Source organism: Gymnodraco acuticeps, unplaced genomic scaffold (assembly GCF_902827175.1).
Source record: "Gymnodraco acuticeps unplaced genomic scaffold, fGymAcu1.1, whole genome shotgun sequence".
NCBI classification, from domain to species: Eukaryota; Metazoa; Chordata; class Actinopteri; order Perciformes; family Bathydraconidae; genus Gymnodraco; species Gymnodraco acuticeps.
Window position 1 is genome coordinate 120,482 of NW_022989931.1, and position 20,971 is coordinate 141,452.

General features: G+C 41.1%; 1 protein-coding gene across 1 annotated transcript in view; it reads left to right on the forward strand.

Moving 5' to 3' along the window:
* Positions 1–4,934: 4,934 nt before the first annotated feature.
* Positions 4,935–20,971, forward strand: part of ehbp1 (EH domain binding protein 1) — a gene marked incomplete at its 3' end in the record, with an annotated part of 170,572 nt that continues 154,535 nt past the window's right edge. The window contains 2 exon segments of the mRNA XM_034209946.1: positions 4,935–5,360; positions 5,925–6,394. Of these exon segments, the coding sequence (XP_034065837.1) occupies positions 6,291–6,394 (104 nt within the window). The 5' untranslated portion in view covers positions 4,935–5,360; positions 5,925–6,290.

A 20,971-nucleotide genomic window follows, 5' to 3' on the forward strand; every position in this document is an offset into this window, starting at 1 on the left:
GACTGCACTGAGCTCACCACCTTCAAACAACTCACCTCTTCAATCTGGCTTTTAATGTGTGATTGTTTTTGTATTATTTAACTATATATTTATTTGTTGTTCCTTTCTTTTCTTTTCACTATATCTGTAAAGCGTCTTTGAGCACCTGTAAAAGCGCTGACAAAATAAATCTATTATTATTATTATTATTAAATGTGCATAGATATTTGGAGCCAAATCCCATATAAATCAAATCCATATTTAACCCAGTTGTGGCTTCGATTGGCAGCGGTCCAAGAGGAAATGACCACGCCCTTCATCTGTCTGTAGATCCAGCCGGAAACAGAGAGGCTTCCTGTAAGTGAGCTGCACACACACACACACGCACGCACGCACACACGCACACACACACACACACACACACACACACACACACACACACACACACACACACTGCCTGCGGGTTGAGATGGTACCGATCAAAGCAGAAGATGCTTATCTGGCGCTGAGGGCACTCACATCTCCTCGGGGACACAAGCTGGAAATATGATGAGCAAAGCTGCCTCTGAAGATACGATCTGTTTCATTCCTGTTTGTTTTTGGGTCTGCCCTGTTGATATATACAGTATAGGAGGATATAGCTTTCTGGAGAAATCCCTTCTGGTCCGTAGTCCAAATACTACAGCACTATATGTGTGTTAAATAAAGGATAAGGCTGGAGTTATTCTTTTTTTTCTTTCACTTTTGCAACAAATCTCATATATCAAACCAACACTTTTCAATTTCCTTACTTTTCCTAAGAAGAAAGCTGGAAAAACTTCCAAAGAATCGCCCAATTTTGAGCAACTGTTACTCAAATAGGAAGAAAACGTAATGTTTTAGGCTGTGCATTATCCACACATTTGGTGCTTTAGTAAATGATTGTGTCAATGTTAATCCAAAGCAATACTGCAAGGCACATTGAAATGGCTAAAAGAGGTACAAAAATGATCCAGGAAGTGGTTAAGTTAAAGGACTTCTGCTCTTGTTTTGAGTTCATCTCACACTACATGTCAGCAGGGACACTTTTGGCTCTCTGTGCTGCACTGAAGAGGTGCAGACTCGCCCGGCTTGTATCTAAAGGACTGTTCTTTGTTAACAGATCTTTTCAAGTGGTCAACACCAAACGCCAGAGTCTGAAGAGCTGGCACACACCCAGGAGGACGCTGAGTGTTGGCCTCACAGACCGAGAGATAGAAAGACAAGGTGTGACACTTTCACACTCTCCATATAAAGCACAATCAATACAAAGCCCACGTACCACTTTCCCACCAAGAACCATTCTCTTGCTACTACTGACAAACTGCAGTCAAAGCTGCATTGTGCTTCACAGTATCTGAAAAGACCTTGTTGAGAAGTGTAGAAGCAGAAGTAATGTCTCTCAACATATGAATTGGGACATCTGGAAATAAGTAAGTACATACATTGTTAGTTTAAACACACAAAACAAACATTGGTGTGCTTGCTTGCCTCTTTATTTAATATGTTAGCCTACTTATTGTATTCGCCTCATTATCTCGACTATATCCCTTTTTTTGTAAGAATGAACATTTTCCCGCCACAAATCTAAATCTGACCAAATGACTATATGAGCACCCGTGATCTGCTTTGCAATCACCCTGCTTATATTCAATATAAACATATACTATTGATTGTTGTCATTACTATCTGTCCCGTTGCTGTTGCAGCATTGTACATTTCCCCTCGGTGGGACGAATAAAGGATTCCTGATTTTGATTCTGACTGAACCTCCAACAAATCAGATAATCATGTTTCTATTGACAAAGCGTTCACCCACTGCTATGAATATGTGACTCGCTGTAGTCTGATTCATTTCGTCTGGCTGGAGAAGTGACAGTGTGGAAACAGAATACATTTAGGTCAAATAGAGCACATCTCAGTCGGGGGTGTGGAGCTTTTCTCTATCATGGCTCCACTTTGTGTTTTGAGGCTGTGAAGAATCTATTTGCACATAAAACGATCCCCTGGTGCCGAATTAAAGTTGTTATAGTGATTAAGAGATGAAATGGCTTTAGCTGTGAGATTATGAGTATCTTCCATCTGAAGATTGTGTGTTTTCCCCCTAGGCCATTAAAGCAGCATAAACATGGAAATATTGTTCGCAAACAGGGGATGGAAATGATCCTTTCTTTGTTTTCAGGAAGCAAACAGAAAAAAGGCAGGGGGTGGGTGTCAGGAGGCATTCAGGACTCCACTTGACCTTTGCCTCTCTCTCTCACTGTCCCGCCACAATACACTCTTTCTTTCACACAGACACACACCGGCAGGCCCGTCCTCCCCCTGTGTTATGTATGAAATGAGGCCTCCGCTGACATGTGGGCAGGCAGACAAAGCGTCATTTAGCACCGGGTCATTTGTCGCATCAAAGCATTCCTTGACGCATGGAAGGAGGCTCCCTGTAATCTGTCAGAGGAAAATGTAAACAGGCGACACAGAGCAGCCGGATCCGCCGGCCCCCTGCTGTCAAATCGGCTCTGACCCCTAAACCCTGAAGTGTCCTCAGTTAACAAATACGTCTCTGTGAAAGCTGATCTTAAATACCGTATGGAGTTGTGACGGGACGATAGGCACGAAGAGTTTGATCCCAAATCACACAATCTATAATATATCTACAGTATTAAACAAGTTATTTCTCTGAAACCATTAAAAAGGAGCTCTGTGTCTAAAGACATTTGATTACAATAAGAGATATTAGTGTTTTCTTTTATAAAAAATATCCGAAGATGACCAGTATATTGGTATTGGTTGAATCTTCTCTTGTCAAATGACATGTTTTTTGACAGAACTGGAAAACAAAATATGACTTTTTATGACTTATATTCTGCTGCATTTATCTGCAGCCAGCTCATTCAAACAAAAAACAGGAACAAAAAGAACAAATCCAGCATCTCTCTTGCAGTTTATAACTCTGAGCAGCAGCTTATAAAAGGTAACAATATCAATTTCCTGTTATTACATCCATATTTTCTTTTTAGATTAAATTAATCTGCCTCATATTGTTTCCCCCTCTGCAGTGCTGCTTCCTCTGCCACATATTTACAAGCCTGTGTGTGTGTGTGTGTGTGTGTGTGTGTGTGTGTGTGTGTGTGTGTGTGTGTGTGTGTGTGTGTGTGTGTGTGTGTGTGTGTGTGTGTGTGTGTGTGTGTGTGTGTGTGTGTGTGTGTGTGTGTGTGTGTGTGTGTGTGTGTGTGTGTGTGTGTGTGTGTGTGTGTGTGTGTGTGTGTGTGTGTGTGTGTGTGTGTGGAGAGAAAGGGGGGCATTGATTTCGGATGGTAGGTGTTTTATTTCCTCTCAACATGTGAAAAAGACCCCGCGGCATTCAGGAGTACAAGGTTAACACTCACTTATTAATGTGACAGGACCCTGAAGTGGAAGTCATCCTCATTAGCACCAACCTGAGGGAGGGGTGGGCTTTAAAACTATGGTGTCCAGTGTTAACTTATTGTTTTCATTTTAAAGCTTTGAAATGATTTTGTTAATGCTGTCACAGATTTATATCTAACATCTTATTATAAATGGGCATGCTTCTCCTTATCTGTTTTAGAGGATAACAATGGTCCATACCTAGCATAAATGTAATGCCAATGCTAGTGTGTTCATGTTAAAGGTCTCAAGTGAGTAATGTAATGTTTTTAACTAATTACTTTTTAACTGGGGCGCTATCATGAAAAAGCCTGATCTTTTTGTGTTTTAATAAATTACATTTGTGTTTTTACAATAAACCTTGCTTATCCTTATTTTATAATGTGTCCTTCATCTTAAAACGTTGTGCTATGGTGACTTCATCCTAAATATATCTTTGAATCCATCTCTGAATTAGTCGGTAGGGGCAGCAGCAATCATTCCAAGTGAAAACCAAAGCCAGAAAGCATTTGTATCTACACTCACAGTCACAGTGAAGGATTACATGTCTTTGAAGGATTTGACCAGTGTTAAAGCAACAACCTAGAAATGCCTCACAAATCAGTAAACAATCTGTAAATGGCACAGGAATCCCACCAATGGATGCTTCCCGGGGGCGTCACTCCAGCCTGCAGAGAAATGATGGAGAAGCAAAGGAGTAGCAAGCAAGCTAGCCATATAAATATAGAACAACACCGGAAGTATGAGATTAGCCTTCAAAATAAACTATACATATAACTGTTAGAATTGGAAGCAGAGGTGGGAGAAGTACTAAGTACTGATATCTTGTATTGAGTAAAAGTAGAAGTACCCGAGTGTAGGAATACTCGGGTACTGTTAGAAGTAAAAGTCCTGCATTCAAAAGGTTACTCAAGTAAAAAAGCATTAGCATCAAAATATACTTAAAGAAGCAAAAGTAAAATGACTCATTATGCTAATTGATCAATTTCAGATGGTATATATATATATATAATATTTTTTTGATTATAATGATTGATCATTAACGTGTTAACAAAGCTGGTAAAGGTGCAGCTAGTTGTAATGAGTTTCTATACTGCAGGGTAGCTAGTGAATTTACTCCAGGTGGAACTAAGGTCTGATTTAAGTGTTGATTATATTTCACATCATTCATCCAGATCTGTGAAGTAACTAAAGGTAACCAAATACATGTAGTGGTGTAAAAGTACAAGATGTACCTCTGAATTGTAGTGTACAAAGTAGCATAACATGGAAATACTCAAGTAAAGTACAAGTATCTCAAAATGTTACTTGAGTAAGTGTACTTAGTTACTTCCGACCTATGATCAAAATGGCATATATTTCGAATCAGTCGTAATATATATATATATAGAAACACGCAACTGTAATTAAATGAACTATACTATACTATAAACTAACACACGTGTCCAGATTTCTACTACAAACAGCAACTATTCAGTCATGCTTTTATTATGACAACCCCTACCGGAAATGACATTAAACGTTGGCTAGCTTCACGCTCCTGGGAACCAAGCGGTCAAACTATCAGTAACAGTTGGACTACTTTGCTGTGGGAATTCCTGCCTTGGGGTTGAAATACTTTTGTTAAATTTTATTTGCTGGGACAAGCTTAACTAATTGTCGGTCCTGACTCAGTCGTGTGTCCCGGAGCGTACGCGGTATACCTGTGTGGAGCAAATGTGTCAACGGGCGAGCAACGGTTTCCGCTCGAGCCGTGTTGTGATGGCTAGCCGTCGTCGCTAGCAGGCTAGCTAGCTGTATGTATGGAACTGCTGCAAAAAGAAAGCGATAATTAGCTTGCAAAGCAGTCAACGTTTGCTTGCTGGTGTGTTGTGTTGACAGTTCGCCTCCTCTTAACACTGCCGACGAGGAGACGTAGCGGATAATGCGTTGGATATTGCGTTGGATATCACGTTAAGGTGAGTGTCATTCGAGTTAACCTAGTTTCACGTTAGCCTAGCAGCTGAATCATTCCGGCTAAGACTATTCCCTGGATTCAGACACATTCCACAAAATATTCCATGTTTACAAAATGTTAATTTAAATCTCAGTTTCCTGTTCTCATCGTCGCTGCAGTGTTTAATAGACTAAGGTGGTTAACACGACTTGTTTTAATGTACTGTCATCGCTTCTCTGTCAATGTTTTCAGTGCCACACATTCATATGTTTATCATCAAACATCACAAGTTAGCTTTGACACACCAGTAAATATCTCTCCCCCCGGCACGCCGTGCTGGCAGCAGAAGTGGCGGTGCTGGAGTCCTCAACACATTCTTACACATGAACAAGTGTTATGTAGATACGCTGGGTTGTTTTAACATCTATCGCGCTTCAGCTCAGGGTAATAGGAAAGCTGTTACACGGACAAAGCATCACTGTAACGGAGACATTTAGTGATGGTATTATAAATCAGTGAGGATACTCCGGGGCTTTACAGTCATGCTGCTGCTTCACTGACTGTGCCCTTTCTCCTTCTCTTGCAGGAAGATCACCAGATGGAAATATCACATTAATACCAAGGGGATTACTCATCATGCCTTTCAACATTATGGAGTGGATTTCTTCATAACACCATGCGCAAATCAAATCTCGACCACTGCTGCAGAGATTTCATGTCCCTGTATCTGGATATATCAGGCCGTTTTTAATGATCGTCAGCGCCGACTGGATGTGCAGTCTTATCTTTTTTTTCTCCCACTGTGCTTCCGGTAAAACATTAATTATGTGTCTACACGGGTTGGATATGCTCAGATTCCTATAAACACTAGCGTGAATTTGTGCGAAGGAAGCCCAAAGAAGGAAGTCCAGGACGGGATAGGTGCACAGAGACTACCCGCTCCCAAAGAAACATGGCCTCGGTTTGGAAGAGATTGCAACGTGTGGGGAAGCATGCATCTAAATTCCAGTTTGTGGCTTCCTATCAGGAACTGATGGTGGAATGCACTAAGAAATGGTGAGTTTTGGGGGGAAATCAGTCGACCACAGTGCTGTCATTGTAGCACCCTGAAAACGGTGTGTCTCTGTGTGTGCTGGAATGCTGAGCTCGTTCCTGGTGGCCATAATACACACATGCATTCAGTCTCCTTGGTGTGCAGGCATGTCTTTATGCTGGGAGGAGCTGGCCGTCTTGTAAAATTGCTATGCTTTTTTTTCTTCTTCACCAATGTTGAATTTGTTTGGTTTGAGTCATGAAAAAAGCGGCTGAAATGTTCCTCTTCCTTCGACCTGAAGGGTTGGGTTTAATCTGCCCCCGCTCTCCTGAAATGTCTTTTAGCAAACCATTAAACCCCTACAGTGTGGATGCTGTAGGAAATCTGATCCAGACTTCTAACCTCACGAGAAGTAGGGAAACTATGACAGAATCTTGGATACATTATATTATTTGTAATGAGGCTCCTATGCACCACTATATAAGAACATACAACATGTTAAAAGCTTGGTGCATAGTCATTCAATAAGACAACAACCCTGTGTTATTAGCTTTAAGCTGTAAACACTTTTAGAAACAGTGACGGCAAAAGTGTACACACTGACATCTACTATAAGTAGTGTAGTATATTTTACCATGGCTTCAACTTCCATTCTAAAAATACAATCAAATATATTTCTGTAGTAGAGGAAAGAAAGAATGATGTACTCGGCAAGAAGGCGAAGGAGCTACCGGGCGTGTTTTCTAAGTTAGGCGAATGTATGCTACACTGTAGGTATGTGTCCTGTAATGAGTGAAAGGCGGGGACTTGTAAAGCTAAAGATGGAGCCTGCAGGCAGGGATTCTCCAGGGGCTCGCCGTAGGCGTAACTCAAACACAGGCCTGCCGAGCTTAGACCTGGGACAGATGGTAACGTGTTGGAGAATGGAATGAGAAATATGTACATCTCTTCCCAGAGCAAGGGGTGGGTGGGCTCTGCACACTGTCGGCAATGCACTTTGTTTCGTGATCTTACAAGGACTCTTCCATGGTATTCAATGGTTGAAATATGTACATATATCTGTTTGTTGTTACAACCATCATTTGCATATTCGTAGTAGTTAGGAATAACAATGATAAAGACACAAAGTCCTGATTAAGGGGGGCTCCACGGTGGCTCACCTGGGGGAGCCGGCGCCCCATGGACACAACATAAAGCAAAAATCCCCAAAATAGTCAGGAATGAAAAAACTGTCTATTATTAATCAACCCGTGTAGATAAAAGAATAAGTGCTCAGTCATCTCAGAGTTAGATCATGCCCATTTCAGTTAGCGCTAGCCAGTGTGTGATGCAACAACTCATCTTAATTATCAACTTTACTGCAATAAATACTATTTAGATAATTTGTGATGTTTGCCTTCGATCCAATGTTTGACTGAGAGCCTTAACTTGCCTCAGGGTCTATGCCTGGCTTTGATTGTGTGTCTTTGAGTTACTTGGACTTCATCATTACGGTATGTTATTGTTGCAGTGGAAACTTTCCTTCTTTGCTCACTGGAAACAATCCCCAGAGCTCAAATGGATTTCAAATCCTGAAGCCTTCAGAAGTGATTTTTCAAAACCTACAGTACTTTCATTTATGGAATCAAAAAAAAGGGAGAGAGGCTGAACATTTATGTGTGCCCATACATAAAGCTGTAAGGGCTTTGAAAGCACATTGTGTGAAATTTGAAATGCATTTTGCACACTTGGCTGACACTCAAAGGCTCAGTAGAATAATCTCTAAAGTCTAGATAATTTAGGGCACTTTAAACAATCAGTAGGTGAGAAGTTCAAGCGTCTGCGTTTTGCTGTGTGTGGTTTGTCATGAGGGATTCCCAAGCCTTAAGGCCGGGGTTTTCTAAGAGACATAAGGTAGGAGAATATGGTAATTTCACCTGAAGATGAAATGTAAGGGCCCTGGTTTGTCAATAAGAACCTGTGTCTGACTGTTGCTCTCGTAGCATTTGCTCTAGCCTGCCTTTTTTGGAGGCAAAAAGAGCTTGTTGTGTTGTTGACAGAGAGAGTCTGTGAGTGAAAGTCTTCTGACTACCAGCAAATCAACAATTCCACCAGTTTAGAGAGCCTTTTCCCCCTTCTTCCGGTAGCTATCCTTGAGCTAAAAAGGAAAGTGTTGACAGACCAGGAACCTATAGGATTGTGGGAGTTCTTATTTATCCCAGATATATTGTGTTTTTGAAGTAATTGTTTGTCTCTTCTGTTCCCATAGTTGATGCACTGGGCTGTGCGATTATGGCAAAAATCATAATCACGATTATTTTGGTCAATAATTGATATCACGATTATTAAAAACGATTATTTATTTATTGAAAAAAAATGTGAACATTATGTTTTTAACAGTTGATTCCCTGAACTTTAAGTATAATTCAACTGAAAAAAGAATTCAAAAATAAATTACATTTTCTTTTTTTAATACAATTAATATTCATTTTATTTCGATTACGTTGTTTTCGTAATCGTTGCAAGCCAAAATCGTAATCGAGATTAAAATACGATTTAATTGCACAGCCCTACTGTGTAGCAAAGGGAGTTAGCATTCCACTCAGCGTTCATCCTCTAGAATCAATTCAGACTTTCTACTAAAACATTAATGAGTTTTGTGTTTGCCAGTGAAATGAAGCACCATTCACAGTCTCACAGCGCTGCCCCTTTTGAAACATGATGAACCGATGAAAACGGTTTCCTTTCATCTGTAGTAGGTTACTATGATCATTCAGGTCCGAGTTAGAAATGAAACTATCTTTGCACATGACATAAGAATTAGAAATGTCTTAAACTTTCATTGGACTGTCTGCATAAATACATGGATATTATTCAGACACCTCATTAGCTTGCATATGCTTGCATCAAGCCTCTATAATGTATGCCAACTAGGGATGTGCATCTCCATCACTGAGGCCGATGCGATGCGCATCTCGATACGTTGCCACGATACGATACATTAACGATACATTTGAAACACCAGGCGATGCGATACGATACGATTCACCCCTGTTGCGATACAGTTAGATACGATTTGATTCAACATTATGTGATTTGGTGCGATACGATGCGATTCAACACGATGCAAAAATAATGATACTTCAATTTGGTACGACAGAGGATTTTTGTTTTATTCCTTATATGCAACAAATCATACATTAACAAAAAAGTGCTTTACATATTTGGTACTGCACATCCCATCATGCCGTTTATTCTTTTTACCTTTAAAAGCTCTCCAGAGTACAATTCTATAACACCTCACAGTTAAACAATGTAAGGATGCATTGCTCATGATTAACAATGTGAAAATAACAGCTACCATAGTGCAATGCCCATACAGCTGCCAGCCTGATGTGCTTAACACTCATTCATAGGCTAACTCACCAGTGAGCAGAAAGCGGTGGGTTCTATATGAACAATAAAGAATACAAATAACCTTTCACAAACAGGTATTTCATAACTGCTTACAGTAAGGAAGACATTTACATTATTATTGGCCGTCACAGGCTGCTGTAAACTAAACACCACTCTCTCTGACAGAACACCTCACTGAGTGATTTAACTCATATGTCTAACTTTCAGGTTTATCTTTTCAGCCGCAGACCCCATGTCGCCTCTTTATGTGCGTCGCTAAGTTCCTCGTACTACTTGTGTACTTTAAAGCGGCTCGGCATCGTTAACAATTTGCAAGCGATTTTTCAAGTTGACCGTCTGTAGTATATAGTGCCGCACACATATACCATCAGGACGTTACTGATGGGGTGCGGCTGCGGAGTGATACTGTGTGTATGCAAGCCCGCATCTAGGACGGATCTATGTATCATGGCTGTAGACCTGTTAAGTAATAAAGATACCTCATACAAAGGTCTACGGATACCTTATTACTCTCCATGACCTGCGGTCAACTATATAGCATAAAGGACTATTACACCGTCTTTCTTGAACAATCCGAAGTGTTGCCAAACGTTTGATTTGTAGGTATTTTTCGGTGCGCTGTGTTTCTCTTTCTCCTCAACTTCCGTGTGTGTTGATAACTGAGACTCTCGGCCTCCGTAGTGGCAAAGCAAATATCAAAGATCGTCTCTGCTGAGCGTTGACAAGATGAGGGAATTGTATATGAATGAATCGGTTTTTTACCGATGCAAAGACGCTACGCAATCGATGCATCGCGAGTTCAACCCGGTTCAACCCAAACTGTAGCCGATGTGCACTCTTTCAACCGGTGCACTCGCATCTTGAACGTTTATGCCGGTGCACCGATGCGAATCGGTGAATCTTAACATCTCTAATGCCAACATATTTTTTGTAACTATCTAAACCAGGGGTGGGGAACCTTTTTCTCAAGGGCCATTTTCAATTTTTTCAACATCCTCCGAGGGCTGTACAAATGATTGACCTCTGCTTAAAAATACTAAAATCACAGCCCATTCATTTCACCTTTCTTTCATGCTGTGCAAAGAAAAAGCAACCTCTTAATCCAGATATCTTACCATGACTCGTGTATGCATGCACGTGCACGGTTGTGGCATGACCACCAAAACCGAAATATATGGATCTATGGATACATCTCTCAACACCCATATGAAACGGAACTGTAAACAGATTTCATTTTTCTTTATGGATATTTTACAAATCGCCCCCCTTTCAAACTGTATTCTTTTTTTTTACTGTCATATAGTATTTTATACCTGTTTACTTTATTCTCTTCTTTCTTTATAACTATAATGATCATATAAAGATGTGCCTTTACCTCACTGGTTGTAGAAAAAGCTTCTTGTATTCGTTAGCATAGCTAGCTAACCAGATGCTAATAACAACAAAGTTATTGACTGTATGACGGATGAACAGATCTCCACTGGGCTTTCAACTAAAGACACAGCCACGCAAAAAGGCGTTTGTAATAGCTTTGGCTCGGTCTGAACTCTCTGCGAGTGGTGGAGGCTTAAATGCTAGTGGGAGTTGGGTTTGCACTTCAATCTTTTTTCTTTTGGTACCGGTGATATTCACGTTCGTGTGATGCCTTTTCAAATGAGTGTGCAAGTCTGATGTATTGCCAGCCGCGTAACCAATGTTAGTTGAACAATGCCGACAAACAGCTTTGGTTCGGTCCGCCTGTCTTTGTCCGTCATCCTTGTACGTAACTGCGAAACCAAAATGTTCCCAAACCGGAGACTTCAATGATGCTGGAGGATTTTCAGCTCAACTTTATCTGCGTTCGCCATTTCGACAGTTCCTCAAATTACTGACTAAATTTGAACGCATCCCTGTGACCAGAGGCCTCATTTATAAAGGGATATACGCTCAAAAAATGCCGCACGCCAGTTTCTACGCAATGTTTGCGATTTATAAAATACTAACATGTGCGGTCCTCCACACAAACTCTAACCCATGCGTACGCACAAAAACGGGAGAGACGAGAAACTGCGACACCGTTGGCAGAAGGAAGAATGGAGAGAAATATGTGGAAATAATACCATAAATAAAACGTTACCTCATTTATCATATATGATTTCATTTTCACAAATTGATTAAAGCCAATCTTAAAATGATTGAACAAACGCCTGTTTGAGACTCCTCAGTGCACACAAAAACATAACTTGGAGAAATAAATAAATACGGATATGTTATTTAAAACCACCTCGAATATGTTGTGTTAATGTTATGAAATGTTTTCTCATAAATGATGCGGTAAGCAGGAGGACAGAATTACGTCTAAACTGACGCCGTTTTGCATTTCTATAGGTTGTAGATACGAGCATGGTTTTATATACTATCACGTTTAATCGTGTTTTATGCCGTTTGCCAAGACTTGATAAGTCGCTCGTAAAACACAGGAGGTATGGAAACTAAGAACACCATATGTGGTAAATTGTACAGCTAATATAACACAACACATTAGTTGTATTTCCTTTAACTGGTGGATATAGGGTTGCTGCAGTGGAGACGCTGCGCACAGCTGATCGACAGCTGGAACACAAACCACCAAATACAAAAACATAATTCAGATCCAGTCGTCATGACTGCACTCCGGGGGGATTCCCCGATCACTTCTTACAGTCTCTCATCAAGGGGGGGTCTCCTGTCCCCGGTACAAACACACTGCCTGAGGAAGGCTATGTGTATTTTTTTTGTCATTAACCTTTTTCGGACCACTTATTTATTTATTTTGGTGACGATCCGACCTCCATGCTGCTACTCTAGTTCAAACTGCATCCACCAAACAATATGATTTATCTCCACCTCCCCAAAATAACCAAAATCTGACACGATGTGAGACGTCTTTTTTAGCTGTTCTGTCGTTATTTCCTGCTATCTTCTTCATAAAGTCAGTCTGAATGAATGAATGAATGAATGAATGAATGAATGAATGAATGGGCGTTTCTTTGACTATTTATAGGCAAATATGGGCGTTACATGAAGCTGCACCGCATTTCGAGTCGATTGTGATTTATAAAGGGAAACCGGCGTAGGAAGTGCTGTACGCACTTTCCTCGCCGGTACGCAATGTTTGGTGAATCGGAAAATGTCGTAACATTTCTGTACCTATTTTTTTGGATCTCTACTACGTAAGCAACCTTCCAACGTGAATCCTACGCACGGCGTTATAAATGAGGCCCCAGCTCTCATAGTATGCCTCTCGTCCAATGAAATTGGATAACATTATATTTGTTCGGGACACTTCGGTACACATGTGTACTAGGGGTGTAACGGTTCACAAACATTTCGGTTCGGTACGTACCTCGGTTTTTTGGTCACGGTTCGGTTCGGTACGTTTTCGGTACAGCAGAATTTTTTTTCACAGAACAAAACATATATATATATATATTTTTTATTATTATTAAACTGTGAATAATGTATTCACTCAAATAAATACAAAATATAATAAAATAAACATTAAGGTGCAGCATTTCGATGAACTGAAATAATCTGTATTTGAACTTTACTGTAGGCTACTAGTACTCACAAAACATAAACTATTAGTTTTGGGTTTTTAATTATTATTAAACTGTGAATATTCACTCAAATAAATACAAAATATAATAAAATAAACATTAAGGTGCAGCTTTTCGATGAACTGAAATAATCTGTATTTGAACTGTACTGTACTGCACCTAAGCAGCCAGTTTGACATTATGACTTGCTTGTCATTGTATTTTCATGTTTTTTTAAAGAAAAATGAACTTGTCCACATTGCTTGCTGAAAGGGCAGATCTGCTGGCACTAACAATGTCTCCTGCTGTGGAGAACACCCTCTCGCTAGGGACAGAGGTAGCAGATACAGCCAGGTAGCGCTTTGCTAACATTGCAACATAAGGATAGTTGGCGTTTGTAATAGCTTTGGCTCGGTCTGATCTTTTTGCGAGTGGTGGAGGCTTACATGCTAGCGGGAGTTGGGTTTGCACTTCAGTCTTTTTTCTTTTGGTACCGGTGATATTCACGTTCGAGTGATGCCTTTTCAAGAGTGTGCAAGTTTGATGTATTGCCAGCCGCGTAACTAATGTTAGTTGAACAATGCCGACAAACAGCTTTGGTTCGGTCCACCTGTCTTTGTCCTTCATCCTTGTACGTAACTGCGAAACCAAAATGTTCCCAAACCGGAGACTTCAATGATGCTGGAGGATTTTACAGCTCAACTTTATCTGCGTTCGCCATTAATTTTCGATAGTTCCTCAAATTACTGACTACATTTGAACGCATCCCTCTGACCAGCTCTCATAGTATGCCTCTCATCCAATGAAATGACTTGCTCGCTCTATGACGCGTTGAACCCAATGTGACCAAATTACTCTGAATGCTGCGACGCAGCACCTGAGATTACTTCCAAAAAGTTGTTCACGTTCTCAATTTTTTACGTTTAACGTTATATTCGTTCGGTACACTTCGGTACACACCTGTACCGAACCGAAGGGCCCGTACCGAATAATTTCGGTACGGGTACGTGTACCGTTACACCCCTAATGTGTACCGAACCGAAGGGCTCGGTACGGGTACGTATACCGTTACACCCCTGTCTGGTTAAAATATAGTTTGAAAACATGGTTGAAAGCCAACAAATGTCACTGCTGCTGACAGACGTGTTGAGAAGCGTGGCGAGCGTATGAGAGCTATTCGCTGGAAAAGACACAGAGACGCTATTGATTACATGGTAATTCTATCCGGCTACATACGAGCATGGCTAATCAAGGCAGCTTCCCTCGCTGCCGCATGACAAGACAGGGAAGGGAGTTGTCTTCATATGAATCAAGGGCTGTGCTGAAACGCTGGAGACACACACACACACACACACACACACACCAACCATTTCATAGTGATTTAGAAACTCTGAACACAAACACTCTCACCTTACTCAAGCAGATTCAAACCTCTCTTTGGAGGGGTTCGGTGGTCCCGCTGTGGATTCCTCCAGTGTGGGAATGTATTTATTTTTCAGCATTTAACCTGTGGATTATCATAAAAAACTTTGCAACACTTGATTTATGTGTCGCTGTTTATTAATTTGAAATGAACAGCAACTTTGCTTTTATTCTTAAAGTCACTTAAGGAAAACAAAAGTGCCAGGATTTTCCCACTTGCACTGAAAATGATTTTGCTAAGCTCTAAATATCTACTAAAAAGGAGATGACATACTGTACATCTATTATCTATCTAAAGTCAAGTCAATATTTACCCGCTTGATTCCATCGCTTTGTCCTTGAGAAAAACTCTGAATCTCTTTTTGCTCACTCTTTATTACTGAATAAAATCATTGCTAAATAACAAAAGTGCAGCGGAATGTAAATGAATGTCAATCACGGTCAGGCTGTCAGGCCGTGACATGTTATCTTCTGTTGAACATGTGTGCATTATGGCAAGCGTCCATCATGTCTCTGCCAGAGAAACATCTCCCTGCCAACCCGCTCTGACGTGGCGATCCATTCTATTCAAATCCAGAGGCCTTGACACATTCCTATAGGTTTGGCATCAGGAGATGTTTTCACTGCCAGCTTATAGTACGGTGCAGAAATTCTGGGTGAAAACAAAAAATACGAGGTTTTGGAGAGGATTATAATTGAATTTCTTACATCTTGTTTGGTTTCTGAAATTGTTTCAGTGATGTCTAATTTAGTGCTTCATTCATTTGTCTTGACACGCTGTTTGCTAATTGAATGTGTTTGGGAATTTGAACTATACTGACCAGTAAAATGCCCAAACTGGTGCGATAGTTGATACTTGAGTTGTTCTAATTTGTGTGCTTGCTTATCACTTCCTTAATTATACTATTTGTGCGTTGATTTAAGTCTGCAGATGGTTTTGTCCTCTCTGTACGACGTGCAGTTCCGCTTGTTCTTCTCCTGTGATTCTGTAATTGTTTCTCCAGTCCAAGCCCACGGCTCTCATCTGGGACCGCTCTCACACAATCATTAATGTTCCTTTTCTATTTTCTTCTATCTTTTCCTCGCCCCCTCTTTTTTTCACTTGATCCTTCTCCTCTCGTGCTTCCCTCACTTCTCACCCTGCCATTCCTCTTCTGGTAATATCACTTTAAGTGCTTTGCAGTGGAATTCGCCCAAGTGATGTTCTGCGCAGCAATTATGGACACAAACAGGCATTCGCACGCACACACACGCAAAGAGACACATTTCAGGGCTGTGAAGCAGTCAATGAGCTGTTAAATGTGATGAAAACTATGCTGGTGTTTCTGTCTGTGCTGCTGTCAGGCAGAGAAACACATGGCCCTGGAGACTGCTCATCATTCATCATCCTGCAGAGCGCTGCTGCAGCATCTGCAGGATGATGAATGTGTGTGTGCTGCTCTGGTGTTACATTTGGAAACCACGGTCCTTTTTAAATAATTCAGTTAATGCAGGTGGAGTTTAATGTACAACATGCTACAGGCTGATATTCGCCAAAGGGCATTTTTTAAGTTAGATCATTCCCTCCCCTTAAACACATAGCTTCGAAAACGGAAGCACACATTCGTTTTTGCTGCTGCCAAGGTCTCTGCCATCCTCAAAGTTGTTGTTATTCCTTTGTGAGCTAAAGTTGATGAGAAAGAAATGAAAGTGTGTAACTCCCACATTGCCTTTAGTGTGCAAGAGGTTTAAAGCCATGGTCCATTTCCATTAAAATGTTAATACTAAAAAGTAGGGATGCACGATAATTATCAGTCCGATATTAGGAATTATGACGTCATCCCGATAAACCCGATACCAGTATTAATAGCCCCGATAATATACAATATATTTTTTGGGTAAAAAAAAAGAAAACATACTGCGGTGTGGGTGGATTGGGATGAGGGGCGCTTGTTTTTCACTTGGCTCCTCCCGTTTTGCCAGTACTGTGGTATTAGTGGTTTAGGAAGAGGGGAGTTCTTCACAAATCCAGCGCTCCCTAACTCATGCCTGGCTGTGACGTAAATGGTGTGCGGCCGTGAAGCCAGGACAGTAAACAAACATGTCGTCGGTGGTATGGGCGTTGGAGCTATGTGCAACTCAAGGCATATGCTCGAACCGGAGCTGCCTGGACGCTGCAATCATGTTGCGCACTATCCGTGCTGAGTGTGCTGACTTTTCGTACAATGTCCCACTGTCTGGCTACCTGCATAAAGTCAAGTGCTCGGCGCAGTTGTGACGAAATGTCGCTCCTCTGTTTTCATTTAAACAGCTCCTTATATCCGTTAGCGCAGCTAGCTAGCACCAGATGCTAACAACAACAATGCACGTAAGGTCTCTCTCTCGCTCGCTCGGGCCACACATACACACACCTTCCCGGTCCTCCAGATGGCCAGTCGGTGCCTGCCGGTGAGCGTGGAAGTGTGGTCTGCCACAAGCGGGCGGCAGGAGCGGGGCTGTCAGCATCAGCTTGTAGATGGTATTTTAAACTCGATGCGCTCTGAAACTACGGGGCGGCCGAGGAAAAAAAATACACATGCGTTAATCGCGTTAAAATAATTAGTGGCGTACATTTTTTTTTGTTATCGGTATCGGTCTTGAGAAGCAGGAAGTTATCGGTATCGGTTTCAAAAAACCAATATCGTGCATCCCTACTAAAAAGCTTTTCACCCGACTCTGCTATTCTGTAAGGGAAAAGATGAGGCTCTGCAGGCCAGCTCATTACGTCTTTATGGAACCCGCCTTCTGGAAAAGTTAGGAGCTCCTTATGAATCACTTTGTGGTCAGAGAACCACTCCCTTTGGAAGAATAGCAGTATATCTTCTGCAGACCAATTCATGCCCTAGATTCTTCACTGACTGGTCCGTAGGCTAGTGGTCACATCAAACTCACCATCAGCAAACTTCAAATGAATTGATGCTGCTGGCTCTCTGATTAGACTAAAAGAAACAGGAAAATAAATGAAGACATAATGAAGAGAAAGCAGTTTCATTTGCTAGCAACCATGACCGCTCATTTAGTGTTATCAGTGTTTTTTATTTTCTTCCATTAAGTTCATTTGAGTGCTGAAGCTCCAGCCGCCTGACTGCTCATGTATCATTGCCTTGAGAACGGTTCCCTCCTCCCCCAGTACTCGTTGCTCTTAGGCACTTGATGGCTGTGATGCCCTCAGTCTCTTTTTAAGGCCATAGGGAGAGTCTTTTTTAAGGGAGGGGAGATTTGCTTTATCGTATTGATAATCATTCCCCTTTTTTATTCTGGAGATGCTCCCAAACACATGATCTATCTGTTCCTCCTGAGCTTGATCTCTCCCTCAAGCTTCAACTGTGCTACGCTGTGTTAGGGCTGCATGATAATCGCGATATGCGCATGCGCGATATTCACATCGCAGGACGTGCAGGTTTTTTCTTTTTAGGACGTGCGATATTAAGTAGGCAAATTAACTCAAACACGTCATGTTACAATTCTTTTGCTGCTTGCTACAAAAGGAAAACTCGCGCGGCTCTCATGTCAGGGTACTTGAGTGAGTGACAGCCAACCACCAATCACAATCAAATCTCCAAAGCAAACGGACCCCGTGATTAAAGGTAAAAGTAGGGCTGTGCGATTATGGCAAAAATCATAATCACGATTATTTGGTCAATAATTGATATCACGATTATTTTGACGATTATTCATTGACCATTTATTGAACTTTAAAACAAATAATATTTTACCAATAAACAAGATCAATAAATATGTTGGAGCGCACTTCCAAAACCATACTAAACATATATTAATATGATAAATAAAAATAAATTAGACCAAAATAAATGAAATCAAACATGATGCAGTGCACTGTCACAACCTACTGAAAACTCCTTAACATATAGCCAACATTTTGGTAAAACATATTCATTATTCCACTCAGTTAAACGTTGAAGGCTGGCCAACCGTCATGGTCCAGAAGTAACAGGAAATAAATGTTGAACTACAATTTAAGACCAAATAAAAATGTTTAGGCCACCATGGTCACACCATGCTGGTAGGACTGCTCATGAAACACCAGCCTGTTTACATGGTCTGGTTTCAGAGATGAGCGGAGGCAGGGGACGATATTGCCACCTGTACTGAAGACCCTCTCTGAAGAGGAACTTGTGGCAGTGCTGCCACATATGACACAGGAAAAAAAGAAAAGACTCTGAAGAACCCTTTCTTTGCCATTATATAAAAATAGTGTTGCTACAAAAGTATAAATTAGGCTTACTAATAAGACAACTCAGATCTGAAGCTACACAGTAATCTGCTGCAGCAACAGTGCAATAAAAAAGACAACATTAATAGAATCAAACCCATTTTTTGTTGCATTTTATTAGAGTATAAAAAGAAATGCCTTTAAAATAGGATGCAAGCAACACTAGTTTCTGAACTGATAGACTATAATCAATTTAAACAGAACAGATCTTAATGTTTGCATTCTTATACCATTTTGTACAATAATGATCATGAATAAGTTCAAACAAACTAAAACTTACAGCAGATTAATAACGGTATCTAACTTGAGTTTTTATTATATCAAAAACCTGTTGAAATGCTGCTGTTATTTTTACTGTCCCACAAAAGCGCGTCGCAGCCTCCAGGAAAGCTTCTTTCACAACTTCGCCGTCTTCGAAAGACTTCATGTGTTTCGCAAGAACGTGACTGACACGATAAGATGCTCTGGTAGCAGCCTTGCTCTTGTTGTTGGGCCTGGTGAAAATGGACTGCTGTGCATTTAGCTGTCCTTTCAGGCCCCTCCCCTTTTGGAGCGTAGGGCAGAATTAGGAGGGAGTTCCGTCTCGTAGCGTTTGTGCACTGTTTTGAAATGCCGCTCCTAAATTACCCTTCTTCGATAAAGCCACGCTCGCATTGCAGATGAGACAGATGGACTTTGAATTGGAATAGATACAAAAATAATGATCCTCCCACTTGGAGTGAAAATTATATATTTTGGGCTTTTTTGCGTCTGCCATAATTGCGGTCTTGTGTGTGTGCGGACTGTCACTCCTGTTGACCATCCATGCTGTTGACACGGTCAGCGAACTAGTGCACTGCTCACCAGCCACGCCCGGACACATGGGGTGAGGCCGGCCAATCACAAAGCTTTGATGCGTTCAAGTGCATTATTCTGGCACGGGAACATTATGTTAAAGGACATTAACGATAAAACAGAATATTGTTGTTCTATTTTTAGACACATCTCGCGATCGACTGGGAATCTCCCCGCGACCCTTCTTTTTAACTAGTTGCTGCTCTTGTTCTGACATCTTCGCTTACGCTGAACACTCACAACACATGTCACTCACACGTGGCCGAGTGGGCTTTTAGGGAGGGGCGAAAGCGCACCCAGCAAAATAATCGTATTTTGTCAATTATGCTGTTTTCATAATCGTTGCAAGCCATAATCGTAATCGCGATTAAAATACGATTAATTGCACAGCCCTAGGTAAAAGCACTGAATAAAGTAGTTTCATGTGTTTCTCCAGGGCAGTTCGGCGCTGCTAACCGAGCTAGCTCAGCTTATTGCTCTGATAACTTAAGATCCAGACGTCCGTGACGAAAATCCTTAGTTAGAAAAATACCAATTGTATAGCATTAAAGTTAAAGAAAGGATGGTTTGCGGACAAAAAAAAAGTTTTTTTCTTCAATTCTTGTATTTTTTCATATCGCAATATATATCGCAGGGGGAAAAAAATCGCAATGACCGTTTTTTTCCAATGTCGTGCAGCCCTAAGCTGTGTGCAAGTAAAATGTATATTGGCTGCTGTATTTTTATTTATTTCACTAAAGGCCCTGACACACCAAGCAGTCACCAGAGGACTTGCCGGCTGTTGCGTCGCCGTGTTCTCCTGCGTCTTGGCCATGTGTCGCACGGGAACAACTGGCAATAACTCTCCTTAACAGCAGGCGGCGGTAGTGTTTATTCGTCATTCAAAAGAGGCAACAACCGGAAGACAGAGAAGAAGAACAGACCGTGATATAAACAAACAACAAATAGCGTGTGCGTTCCATTTTCACTCTCCATCGAAAACATGTTTGGTGCGGCACTGGAGCTAGATCTGGGTTCTGCCCGCTCTGTATTAATGTCATGTGGATTTTCCTGGCATGTTGACAGGTTATCATCATGTAGGCGTTGATAAAAGCTCATTCTAATGGTGTGTTATGTGTGTATGAAGGTACGAAATAAAG